Here is a 12,738-nt window from a genome sequence, read left to right on the forward strand (position 1 = left end):
TCATAATGGCGGGGTCCCGGTCGAATAGGACTGGTGTCCTCAGAAGCAGAGGAAGAGAGAACGGAGCTCTCTCTCCGCGAGCACAGAGGAAAGGCCACGTGAGGCCACAGCACACAGCTGCGGGCAGGCCTCCAGACCCAGCCCTGCTGTCACCTTGACCTTGGACTTCCAGCCTCCAGAACCACGAGGACCGTGCGCTTCTGTTGTTTCGGCCGCCCAGCGTGTGGCATTCTGTCGCCACAGCCCGAGCAGACTAACACAAGAGGGCGGCTGGTTAGACTAACTGCGGCAGTGACCCGCGGGGCGGTCGACCAACGCCGACCGGAGGAAATGCCAACGATAAAATGGAAAGACCAAGCACAGCAGGAAGGGCAGGGCCGCGATCGCAAGTAGAAAACGGAGATGCACCGGGTGGCTCAGTCAGTGAAGCGTCCGACTCCTGCTTTTGGCTCAGGTCGTGATCCCAGGGTGGTGGGTTTGAGCCCCACGTCGGGCTCTGCACTGAGCACAGAGCCTGCTTGAGACTCTGTCTCTCCCTCTCTCCTGCCCCTTCCCTGCTCTCTCTCTCTCTCAAAAAAATAAAAAAAAAATTAAAAAGAAAAAAGGATTGAAAACTGTATTCATGGAAAAGCTGTCAGGAAGCAGCCTGCTATGTTAACGGTAGTTACCGCTGGGTGGGGGGGCGTCTCAGTCGGCTGGGGCTGCCGTAACAAAACACTCCATTCTTTCTCACGGTTCCGCAGACAGGAAGTCACAGGTCAAGGTGCCAGCACGGTTGGTTTTGGTGAGAGCTCTCCCGTGGCCTCTCTTCTGGGTGTGCAGAGAGGGAGAGACGGAGATCTCTGGTGTCTCTTCCTCTACGGGCACCAATCCCATGATGGGGGACCCCACCGAGCACATCATCTAAACCTAATTACCCTCCAAACGCCCTGCCTCCAAAGACCATCACCTTGAAGGTTAAGGCTTCGGCATGTGAATTTCGGGGAAACACAAAAGTGTCATTAAGGTGATTCTTAGGTCCTATTGTATCCTTGCAATCTTATCAGTTAAAAAGCATAATCCTTAAAAAGCGTCTGTGGGAGGAAGAGCAAAGGATCCACCTGTTCCTCGCTCCCCGGCATGCAAAGTAGGACAACCCGGGACAGAAATCCCAGGCCTGCCACTTGCACTCTGGAGACATGGGGTAAGTCCCCTAATCTGCTGGGACCTGTGGGCCGCACCCCTTCAAAGCAGGGAAGCGTGGTTCCCATGAGTTACCCTTACAGAGCCCACGTGCGGATCAAATGTGAGAAAGGGGCCATGAAAGTGCTCTTTGCTGGGTTCTCGGGGCCCAGAACTCATTTGTCCCTGGTTTGTCCATTTCTCTCCACTGGGCGACCACTCAGGGCCATAGAGGATAGCACGGGCTGCCAGGGCACAGCCCCCGGGACATCCCACCAGGTGCCTGGGGTACCTCGGCCCAACATCCCCGCATAGCCCTGACAGTATCTGGCCGTGGACCCTACACACAGTAGCAGCTCATTAAATGCTTCACTGCCTGTTGAGGCTGATCCTTTCCGCATGGTGGGATTGGGGAAAGCTATTTCTATTTCAATAGGCTATCAAAATGGTTCTATCCAGGGGTCATCCATAATTCCTTTCCTAAATTTTTTAATGTTTATTTGTTTATTTTGAGAGAGAGAGAGAGAGAGAAAACACGAGCAAGGGGAGGGGCAGAGAGAGAGGGAGGGAAAGAGAGAGAAAGAACCCCATGCAGATTCCACACTGCTGACCCGGGGCCCCAACCCCCAAACTGCAAGATCATGACCGAAGCCGAAATCAAGAGTCTGATGCTTAACCGGCTGAGCCACCCAGACGCCCCCATAAATCAATCTTTTCAATATCTGTTGTCATTTCAAATGGTACTGGGGGAGTTTTCTGTTTGTCATGATCTGATAAGAGATCTTTCTATGAAACAAATGCTGATTCTTTGAGTCGGTGGTATGTGGGCACCCAGGGCTTTCTTACGTGATGGTAACACCTTCCATCTAGTTAATTCACTCCCTATCCTATGGATTCTTTCCCTTGATTCTCACAATCACTCGAGAGAAAGGTGACAGAGAGAATGACAGACCCCACGCTTACTGAGCACTTGTTATGCACCAGGCACGTGGTTTATGTCAATCACTTCATTCAGTCGTCAGAGGCTGGCTCTCCTCTCATCCCCATTTACAGATGAGGAAAACCGAGGATCGTAAAGGAAAACGTCACCGACAGCAGAGTCGGAATTCGAACCCACATGGTCCTACTCCCAGGGCCGTCCGTCCCCAGGAAGAGGCGGATGGCGGAGGGTCTCCTCCCCAGGCCAAGAGCGCGGGCTTTGCTCGTCGGGATGGAAGGGAGAGTTGGTCTCCCATTTAAAACCCAAGCGCAGGGGCGCCTGGGTGGCTCAGTCAGTTAAGCGTCCGACTTCGGCTCAGGTCATGATCTCGTGGTTCACCAGTTCAAGCCCCACGTCGGGCTCTGTGCTGACAGCTCGGAGCCTGGAGCCTGCTTCCGATTCTGTGTCTCCCTCTCTCTCTGACACTCCCCCCATTCATGCTCTGTCTCTCTCTGTCTCAAAAGTAAATAAACATTAAAAAAAATAAAATAAAACCCAAGCGCAATGGCAGTGATGAGTCTGTGCGTTCTAAACGAACACCAAGTTCAACTGCTTTACTAGCAGTTCCCATGCTTTTTACCTTTCCAAGGTTTTGAAAGACTGGATGATGTCCTTGGCATGCCCCCAAAGAAAATACACCTAGGAAATAAAGGAAGAAAAGAAAGATGTGTCAGTGAAAACCACTGTCATGTTCGCATACTGAGAAGCTTTGAAACGCACAGAAGCGGAGCGGGGAGATGCTGGGACGTCCGTGAACTCCCATCCCAAGGGTCCCAAGGATGGAAAGTCACCAAGGCCCTCTCAGGCGGCAGTGCCACCCCCCCCAGTGGGGACCGCACTCCGGAGGCGAGACTCCAGGTGTGCGAGAAAGGTGTCGAAGACAGGTTGAGGCTGTCAGCAGGGATGGGGCTTGGGGAGTGGCCGCCTGCCTGTCACGATCCCCGTCACCCCGATTCTATCACCCGTGTTAGGCTTCCTCCGAGAAACACCCAACAAACAGTTCCTACACCAGTGGCCTGAAGCCAAATGTTGAGGGCTTTTTAAAAAAAAATACTTTCGGGGCGCCTGGGTGGCTCAGTCGGTTGGGTGTCCGACTTCAGCTCAGGTCATGATCTCATTGTTCTGGAGTTTGAGCCCCACGTCCGGCTCTGTGCTGACAGCTCAGAGCCTGGAGCCTGCTTCAGATTCTCTCTCTCTCTCTCTCTCTCTCTCTCTCTCTCCCCCTGCCCCCCGCTCATGCTCTGTCTCTCTGTCTCAAAAATAAATTTAAAAGACATTTTTAAATAATAAATAAACAACAAATTTGCCCTGTTCAATCTTCATTTTGCAAGGAAGAGCTATAAAAAAGAAAATCAGATAGCACCAAAGAAAATTCACTTACACATCCTACCTCTTCCACATTGTTTTACCTAAGACTGACTGGGCTGCTCTGAAAACATTTTCAGGGGATGGCCCTTAAAACATCTGACGTCCTAAAAAGACAGAGAGCAGTGGCTCCTGGTAAGGTGCCATTCAGCCCAACAAGAGGGAAAACGCTTGGTAAAAGGATTTATCAATGACTTCCAAGTTAGACAGCTACTTCACTGATACTTTCGTACAGACCACATGGCAACCCCCAAAAAAGTTTATGATGTTTTAAAGTGAAATCTCGGAATAGGATATTCTGCACGTTCTCTGTAAAACTTTGACAAGAATGTGCAGGGAACTACACATTGTTATCTTCCTTCCCGGTTTTTTCAGTAACGTTAAATTACATTTTATTTGTTGATTTTACTTTTTTAATGTTTATTTTTTGAGAGATAGAGAGAGACAGAGCACGAGCAGGGGAGGGGCAGAGACAGGGGGGGAGACACAGAATCCGAAGCGGGCTCCAGGCTCCGAGCTGTCAGCACAGAGCCCGACGCGGGGCTCGACCTCACGAACCGCGAGATCATGACCTGAGCCGAAGTCAGATGCCCAACCGACTGAACCCAAAATAAATGGTTTTTTTTAATTACCATGTAATCCAGCAATCCCACTCCTGGGTGTATATCCACAGGAACTGAAAGCAGGGTCTCAAAAAGATATTTGTACGCCCATGTTTACAGCAGTGTTGTTCCTAACAGCCAAAAGTAGGAGCAATCCAGTGTCCATCAATGGATGGAGACAGCGTGGCCCATCCATACGATGGAATATTGCTCAGCCTGAAAAAGGAAGGAAATCCTGACACCTGCTACAACACAGATGAGCCTTGAAGACATTAAGCTCAGTGAAACAAAGCCAATTGTCACAAAAGGACAAACACCGTATGATCCTACTCATCTGAGGTCCCTGAAGTAGCCAGAGTCGTAGAGACAGAAAGTCGAATAGTGGGCACCGGGGGCTGGGGGAGGAGGGAATCAGTAGTCAGTGTTTAATGGGGACGGAGTTTTAATTTTGCAAGACAAAAGGGTTCTGGAGGTGGGTTGCACAACAGTGTGAATATACTCAACACTACTGAACTGTAGCTAAGACAGCAAATGTTATGCTGTATGTAGGTTAGCACAACTTAAAAATTCCATTTTTTTTAAATACTGTTTTTCATTCTCCAGTTATCTAGTGTAGCAATGCCAAGTAGTAAATGTCCGCTAGGTATAGGATGCTTGATGAATTGACTGATAAAATGCCCTAAATTAGGAAGATAGAGATCTGCAACCCACCAAGTAACAGAGTGATATTTTGAAAACTCACATCTGCCCAGGTCATTCCTCTGCCTAAAGTCTTCGATGGCTCCCCATTGCCCTCAAGATATAAAGTTCAAGCTCCTAAGTGGCCATCAGCCTTGGCCAAGTGCTCACTGCAAAGTGCTTTACACACATTAGCACCTTCAATCTTCACAAAACCCCAGGAAGCAGGCGCTTGACAGATGCGAGTCCTGAGACCCAGAGAGGTTAAGTAATTTGCCTGAGCTCACCATCGCGAGTATGAGCCAGAGTCAGATCACCTGACCAGAGTCCATGCGCTTAAGCCCTCCGCTAAACCATGGCTCCGTCTGTGCCGTCGCCCCAGCCCACCTCCCCCCACGGCCCCACACACCTTCTCCCCGTCATGTGGGAAGACCACACATCCCCCAATATCTCTGACACCCTGCTTTCATTGACACCTCTGGAGCTCTTCCTGGCAGAAACGATCTCTCACCCCAAAGCTGGTGCACCCTCATCACTGGGTGACTTTGGTCAAAGCATTGAGCCCTGTGTTGTCATCTATATTTGTAATTTGTCCCCATCTGACTGACACCTTGGCAGGGCTCAGACCGTGGCTCTTCGCCCATGCATTCCTAATACTGGGAATACTATTTGTTGGGTTCAGAGGGAAGGAAGGAAGGAAGGAAGGAAGGAAGGAAGGAAGGAAGGAAGGAGAGAGGGAGGGAGGAGGAAGAAAGGAACGAAGGAAGGAGAGAGGGAGGGAGGAGGAAGGAAGGAACGAAGGAAGGAGAGAGGGAGGGAGGAGGAAGGAAGGAAGGAGAGAGGGAGGGAGGAGGGAGGAAGGAAGGAAGGAAGGAAGGAAGGAAGGAAGGAGAGAGGGAGGGAGGAGGAAGGAAGGAAGGAAGGAAGGAAGGAAGGAAGGAAGGAAGGAAGGAGAGAGGGAGGGAGGAGGAAGGAAGGAAGGAAGGAAGGAAGGAAGGAGAGAGGGAGGGAAGAGGAAGGAAGGAAGGAAGGAGAGAGGAAGGGAAGAGGAAGGAAGGAAGGAAGGAAGGAAGGAAGGAAGGAAGGAAGGGGGAAGGAGGAAGGGAGGAAGGTAAAGAAGGAAGTTCTTTCTGGTCCCACTAAGACTCTCCAGATTGTCACTGGTATCACCATAAGCCTCTGTCATCATGAGATTTGACTCCCCCGAAATAAGTAGCCAATAAATAAATTGTTAGTGCTTCCATGACAAAACAGCAGAGATTGAGTGCCTTAAAACAACAAAAATGTATTTCCCACGGTCCGAGAGGCCAGAAGTCCAAGATGAAGGTGTGGGCAGGGTTCTCCCGAGCCTCCCTCCCTGGCGTGTGGACGGCCAGCCATCTTCCTCCACTGTCCTCACACCGTCTTCCTTCTCTGTGAGTCTGTGTCCCAATCTCCTCTTCATATAAAGACGCCAGTTCTATTGGATTAGGACACCCCCCCATGTGACCTCATTTAGCCTTAACGAGCTCCGTAAAGACCAAATCTCCAAAATACAATGTTTCAGTGACCCAGAGGAGTGACGGTCGTGGCCCAGGGTTTCCTTTGCGGGGGATGAAAATGTTCGAAGATTGATTATGGCGATGGTCGCCTAGCTCTGAGAATACACCAAACCACTGGCTTGTACACCAAAATGGGTGAATTGTACGGTGGGTGAATGACAGCTCAATAAAACCCAAGAACATATATGAAAATCCACTCCCGAGCCTTTTCTGGTAACCTCAAGCTTGGCAAAATGTCCTGACTCTCCATTACAAGGGCCCCCTCGTAGGATCCCCACAAAGACAGCCAAGGGGACACAGAGACTCATTTGAGAGCGGAGGCAACGGACGGACTGAGCCTCAGAGAAGGATTACGCCTCCTCTTGCTGTCTCCCACACCTCCCGTTTCGTGTGCCCTGGGATACACTCCGCAGGAGGCGAGGCGACCTACAGAAACATCTTAGGGTTTACCTGGACCAGAGTATGTGCTGCGTGTGTGACAGGGAAGACGCCTTCAGTGGCTGATAAACATTCAGAGAATCCAACGAAGTAGCCAATTTTAAAGCATCCCAGGATGATGGTGATGACCGCAAACAATGTCATGCTACCTAAATTGGGGGGGAGGGGGGCGGGGAGAGCACAGAAACACACATGTGTAAGTGTTGACATGCACGGATGTCGTTTCAGAGTAAATGCCATTAAAACCCTCACCTACGTGGTCAAATGGTTTTTGCAAGGGTGCCAAGACCATTCAGGGAGGAAAGGGCAGTCGTTTCTACAGATGGTGCTGGGAAAGTGGCTAATCCAATCATGAAAGAATGAATTTTACCCTGCCTTACACTATATACAAAAATTAACTCCAAATGAATCGAAGACGTAAACGTAAAACCTAAAACATCAAAATGAAAAAACTGTCGGGCCTCAGAGGATACTATTAACCTCCATTAAGAGTGGGAGGAAATAGGGGCACCTGGGTGGCTCGGTTGGTGAAGCACCGGACTTCAGCTCAGGTCATGATCTCACGGTTCGCGAGTTCAAGCCCCATGTTGGGCTCTGCGCTGACAGCTCAGAGCCTAGAGCCCGCTTCGGATTCTGTGTCTCCCTCTCTCTCTCTCTCCCCTTCCCCCATTCACGCTCTGTCTCTCTCTCAAACATAAAGAAACATTTAAAAAATTTTAACAACTAAGTCGATAAATTTTATGTTGTGTCATACATATTAGAATTAATTACATATATACACAGCAAGACAGTATTGTGTCCTGTTTATCATTGTTACCACCTGATGCATATCCTGGGGTCTGATAAATGATATACATTCAACAAAGATTAGCCCAATAAACAGAAGGCCTCTAAGAGCTTTTCCCCAAAAAAGATCAGTCTAAGAGTGTCACTGTTCTCAAAAAATCTGTTCTCTGATCTTAAAACCCTGCTCTCTAGAGAAAAAGATGAGGGGCACACAGGCATTCGGGAACCCTTGCACTCTCTGTGCAACTCTTCGGTAAACCTGAAACTTTTCCAAAATAGAAAGCATATTTTTAAAACTGATAGGAAGGGGCATCCATAACGGTGTCACGGAAAGGGCCTGAACTTAGGGAAAGTGAAGAAAGGAAGTATTCTTTGATGGTGTATCTGGCATGGTTTGGACCAAACAGTAAACACAAACAAAAAATATGCATAGGAAAAAAAAAAGATGGAAAGGAATATACAAAACACATTAAAAAGAAACTTGTAACAAATGAAAATATTAGCAAGAAAAACAGAGTGGTCATGGAGACTTGATCAACGTCCAAGGTCCTAATCCTTCTTCTGGGCCAGCGTTGGCTGCCATTCACACCTCCTCTCCCACGAGCGGGAGGAAACTAGATCGTGTGTGACAAGCATTGTGGTGAGGTCGAGAGAGAGGACGGGTCCTCACACTGAGCTATAACATTACAGCTCCAACCCAAGCCTCCAGTGAAAAGTAACGCAATCGCCCAGCTCCTTTCCATTGCTCAAAGCCTTATAGAAACAACTCTAAGTCACATTTTTTGTTTGTTTTTAATCCTGGCAAGCTCCCAGTGAAATCAAAAGCTCAGTAAGGGTGGAGACTCAATCCCGGTGCTTTCAAAAGGTTTGACAAATGCATGGCTCGTTTTGATTACAGGGGAAATAGCGAGAGGAGGTGAGGCAGCCTGGCTGGTGTGGCGAGGACACAGGCTGCAGCCCTGGGGACCTGGGCATTGGCTCCAGCTGTGCCCCCGGTGGCATGCGTGAATTCAGATGAGTCACTTCCCTGCTCCTAGCCTTGGTTTTCCCATCTAGAAAACGAGACCAGTCTCCAGCACTGGTTCGCCAACTTGAACATGCATCAGGATCACCTGGAAGGCTTGTTAAACCGCAGATTGCGGGGCTCCACCCCCAGAGTTTCTGCTTCAGTAGGTTTGGGGAGGGGGGGTGTCCAAATTTGCATCTCTAACAAGCTCCCCGGTGGGGCTGACACTGTTGATCTGGGACCCCACCTTGAGAACCACTGGTCTAGAACACCCCTGTCACTGATATTTCAAGAGTTACGATAAATACATCATCTGCCTTCTCATAGTGTTAAAAATCCTTCCTTTATCCATTTATTTATACAACAAATATTTGGGGAACGCCTACTATGCATCAGGCATTTTGCCAGGGGCTCAAAGGCAAACAAACAAGATTGCTGGGGAATCAACAAATACACATGTGTAATATTGGATAAATTGGGGTGTGCACAAAATGTAGAGGTGCACGCTGGCACCAGACTTCTCATCTGCAGAAATCAGTGGGACAGTAGCTAGAGTCAACTTTAGGGAAAGGACTTCAATGTAAGAACCCTACCTCCAGCCAGCATGTCACCTGCTTCTCAGGGCACAAGACAGAAAGAGATTTGAGGGTATGCAAAATGCAATTCATTCAACAACTCTCTGTTCCAGGGATGGTCCAGCCACTGTCCCAAGCCCTGGAGACATAAAAAGGGAGATAAAATAAAGTGCCTGCCCTCAGTGAGTTTAACATTCTAGTGGGGGAGACAGAGAATGAGCAAATAAGTAATAAACATAGAAGAAGTGTCAGGAAGTGCAAAGTGTGTGAGGAAAAGTAAAGCGGGAAGACGATTAAAGTTGACGAAGGTCAGAAAGAACTCTCTCAGAAGGTGCCGGCTGAACAGAGAACAGAGGTGGGGGGGGGGGGAGTCATCCACATAACTTGCTGTTTAGCCAAACAGCCTGTGAACCGGGGGAGAGTCCTCATAATTGGGGGAGACGAAGAGGAGAGGGAACAATGGCAAGCAATAAATGTAGCAACAGATTGGAGAGGATGATGGATGTATAATGAAAGGAAGAGGGGGAGGGTGAAAATGGATGGATGGATGGATGGATGGACATATAATGGAAGGAAGAGGGGGAGGGTGAAAATGGATGGATGGATGGATGGATGGATGGATGGAGGATGGATGGAGGATGAATAGTCTAGTAGATAAATAAATTAATAGGAAAGAAAAACAGGATAATAGAAGTTAAACCCAAATGGATGAAGATACACCAACTGGAAATGTGTGATTTACATGGTCTATGAAAGCTTTGTGATGCAGAGTAAGGTTGGGACAGACTGGGTGGGGAACAGACACAGAAAACCTTTCAAAGATCTCATGGAAAAGAGATAGAGACCAGGTGAAAACAGGGGCAAAGAAAGAAACAAATGGATTCCACAGATCTCCTCTCATTGGAGCAGAGGCAGCAATGTGCCTTCCTGGGGGAAATGTTAAGGGGTTTTCTGGATAAGAATGGAGCAAAATGCATCTGGTTGTGAGAACAGGAAAGGAAAGATAGCCATTCATTGAATAGAAAGACACAATAAAATGTTCAGGTGCTCCAGGGTTCCTGGCTGGCTCCGTCCGAGGAACGTGGGACTCTTGATCTCGGGGTTGTGGGTTCGAGCCCCGCATTGGGTGCAGACATTACTTAAAAATAAGATCTTTAGGGGCGCCTGGGTGGCTCAGTCAGTTGAGCGTCCGACTTCAGCTCAGGTCATGATCTCACAGTTCATGAGTTCGAGCCCTGCATCGGGCTCTGTGCTGACAGCTCAGAGCCCAGATGGAGGCTGCTTCAGATTCTGTGTCTTCCTCTCTCTCTGCCCTTCCCCTGCTCACACTCTGTCTCTCTCTCTCTCTCTCAAAAATAAAGATTTTTTTAAATAATAAAATAAAATCTTTAGAAAAAAATGTTCAAGTGCTCCAAAAAGCAAACGTATGCAAAAGGAAAATGAAACAACATGTAAAAGAAACCATAATGGTCGCAAAGAAAACTGGGAACAATAAAGTCAAGCATATAAATCCTTACAGTAAAGGGGTACAGGGAATGATCTGAATCTCCCATTAATTTAGTCAGCAAGGATGGGAATATTGGATTAAAAGCAAAACCTAACTGTTTTATGAATCACACTATTCACTGAGTAGCAAGGGCAGAAAATCAAGGTGTGGACAAAGAGACCATGCAAATGAAGAGAAAGCAGGAAGAGCCATACGGATACCCGACCACATGGAATTGAAGTTAAACGTAGTAAACAGGATGAAGAATCCCTTCATCTTTGTCATCACGCATGAAAAAAAGGCATGATGTATGAGAAAGATGTAATAGTCCCTTGTGTGCCAAATAAAATAGAGTTCCCTATTTATAGTATATGTAACTGCTACTTTAAAGAGATCCAGTGGAAGATTCCAGAATTAGACTGATCTGGTAGGAGGAAACGTAAGGAAGGACACAGAAGAATTAAGGCACACAATCAGTGAACTTGGTTTTACAGCGTCCCTTTGCACACCTCAAGAAGAGAATATATTATTTTGGATGCCGCTAGAGTATCATCAGCAAAAATCGACTCGCCTGCGAGAAGACAGTAGGCTGTACTGGTCAGAGCCTGGCCTCAAATCCTGTTCCCCATCAGTTATTAGTTGATGACTTTCAGTAATTACTTAACTTCTCTATGCCTCCGTTTCCTCATCTGTAAAACGTGATAATAACACGACTGGCTTTCTCTTAGGGATGTAGAGGAGATTAAACGAGTCATTACATTAAAAGTACCTAGCACAGTGCCCCACACGTAGGAAATTCTACAAATGGATGCTATCATCATTCTTATCATCAATCACAAAGAAAAACAATGAATTCGAACCAATTCGAAGTTTCCCAGCCACGTCACTTGAGAATAACCCTAAAAGGTCTCGTGTTGGCAGAGGGGAGAACCCTCCTCTGTGGTAGGCACCCAAATACTCCCTAGGAGTCTGGAACCTTGAACTGTAGACTGTCAGAGGTAGAAGGTCCCACAAAGTCAGTCTATATCCCCGTCTCATGCAAGAATGCTTCCAGTGCATTATGACTAGCGGCCAACTGGTCTCCCATCGGGACATGCCCAGGGCTGGGGGGCTCACCATCTCTCAACGTACACCCTTCCATCACCAGCTGGGGCTCATATTAGAATGTTCTTCCCTATGCTGAACTGTAGTCAGCCTCCTAGAACTGTCATCCTCTTCCTTGGAGATTGTGTCATCATTCACTCACTCACTCATTCATTCATTCACCCATCCGTTCACTTGGCGATTCAGTAAATCCCAACTGGCACTTGCTACGTGCCAGGCACTGTGCCAGGAGCTCAGGCTATAACGGGGGGCACATGCAGACAGGGGCTCTGCCTCCAAGAGCCCACAATCTGGTGAGATCGACACACCGAGTAACACAAACTCCTGCTTGATTCACGTCAAGAAGAAAATAGAGGACCCTATGAGACCAGACCACCTGGGGTCCACACCTGGTCTGAAGGTATCAGGAAAGGCTTCCGTAAAGAAGTAACTCTGGGGGCGCCTGGGTGGCGCAGTCGGTTAAGCGTCCGACTTCAGCCAGGTCACGATCTCACGGTCCGTGAGTTTGAGCCCCGCGTCAGGCTCTGGGCTGATGGCTCAGAGCCTGGAGCCTGTTTCCGATTCTGTGTCTCCCTCTCTCTCTGCCCCTCCCCCATTCATGCTCTGTCTCTCTCTGTCCCAAAAATAAATTAAAAACGTTGAAAAAAAAATTAAAAAAAAAAAAAAAAAAAAGAAGTAACTCTGCTTTCCAGGAGCTGAAGGATGGTCTGGGGCTGACGGGAGTGAGGTTGTCGCCTCCTCTCCCTTCTGGACTCGACATCCTTTCGTCCCTCCTGGGGCCACCCTTCTGCAGGTGCCCGTGTGATGGTCAGAGGGGGACAAGGCATTCCACGTGCAGTCTGACTTCCTTTCCAATGAACGCCAAACTGGCACCAGCCTTTTGGGCAGCCCCATTATCTTGCTGATGCTGAAATCCTGACATTATGTTTATAGTTTTTTATTAGACAAAAAAAAAATCTCATCCAAAAAATAATATGTAAGAAAACGCATGCAGTTAGGCAAGAGTCTGTCATAGCG

The 12,738-nt window shown here is 48.1% G+C and overlaps 1 protein-coding gene across 1 annotated transcript in view; it reads right to left on the minus strand.

The window, feature by feature from the left end:
- Positions 1 to 12,738, minus strand: part of OTOP1 (otopetrin 1) — a 35,601-nt gene that overhangs the window by 17,933 nt on the left and 4,930 nt on the right. Inside the window, exons 2-3 of the mRNA XM_027035709.2 lie at positions 6,777 to 6,913; positions 2,721 to 2,779 (exon numbers count right to left, since the gene is read on the minus strand). Coding sequence (XP_026891510.2) covers positions 2,721 to 2,779; positions 6,777 to 6,913 — 196 coding nt within the window. The remainder of the gene's footprint in view (positions 1 to 2,720; positions 2,780 to 6,776; positions 6,914 to 12,738) is intronic.

This window comes from Acinonyx jubatus, chromosome B1 (assembly GCF_027475565.1).
Source record: "Acinonyx jubatus isolate Ajub_Pintada_27869175 chromosome B1, VMU_Ajub_asm_v1.0, whole genome shotgun sequence".
NCBI lineage: Eukaryota > Metazoa > Chordata > Mammalia > Carnivora > Felidae > Acinonyx > Acinonyx jubatus.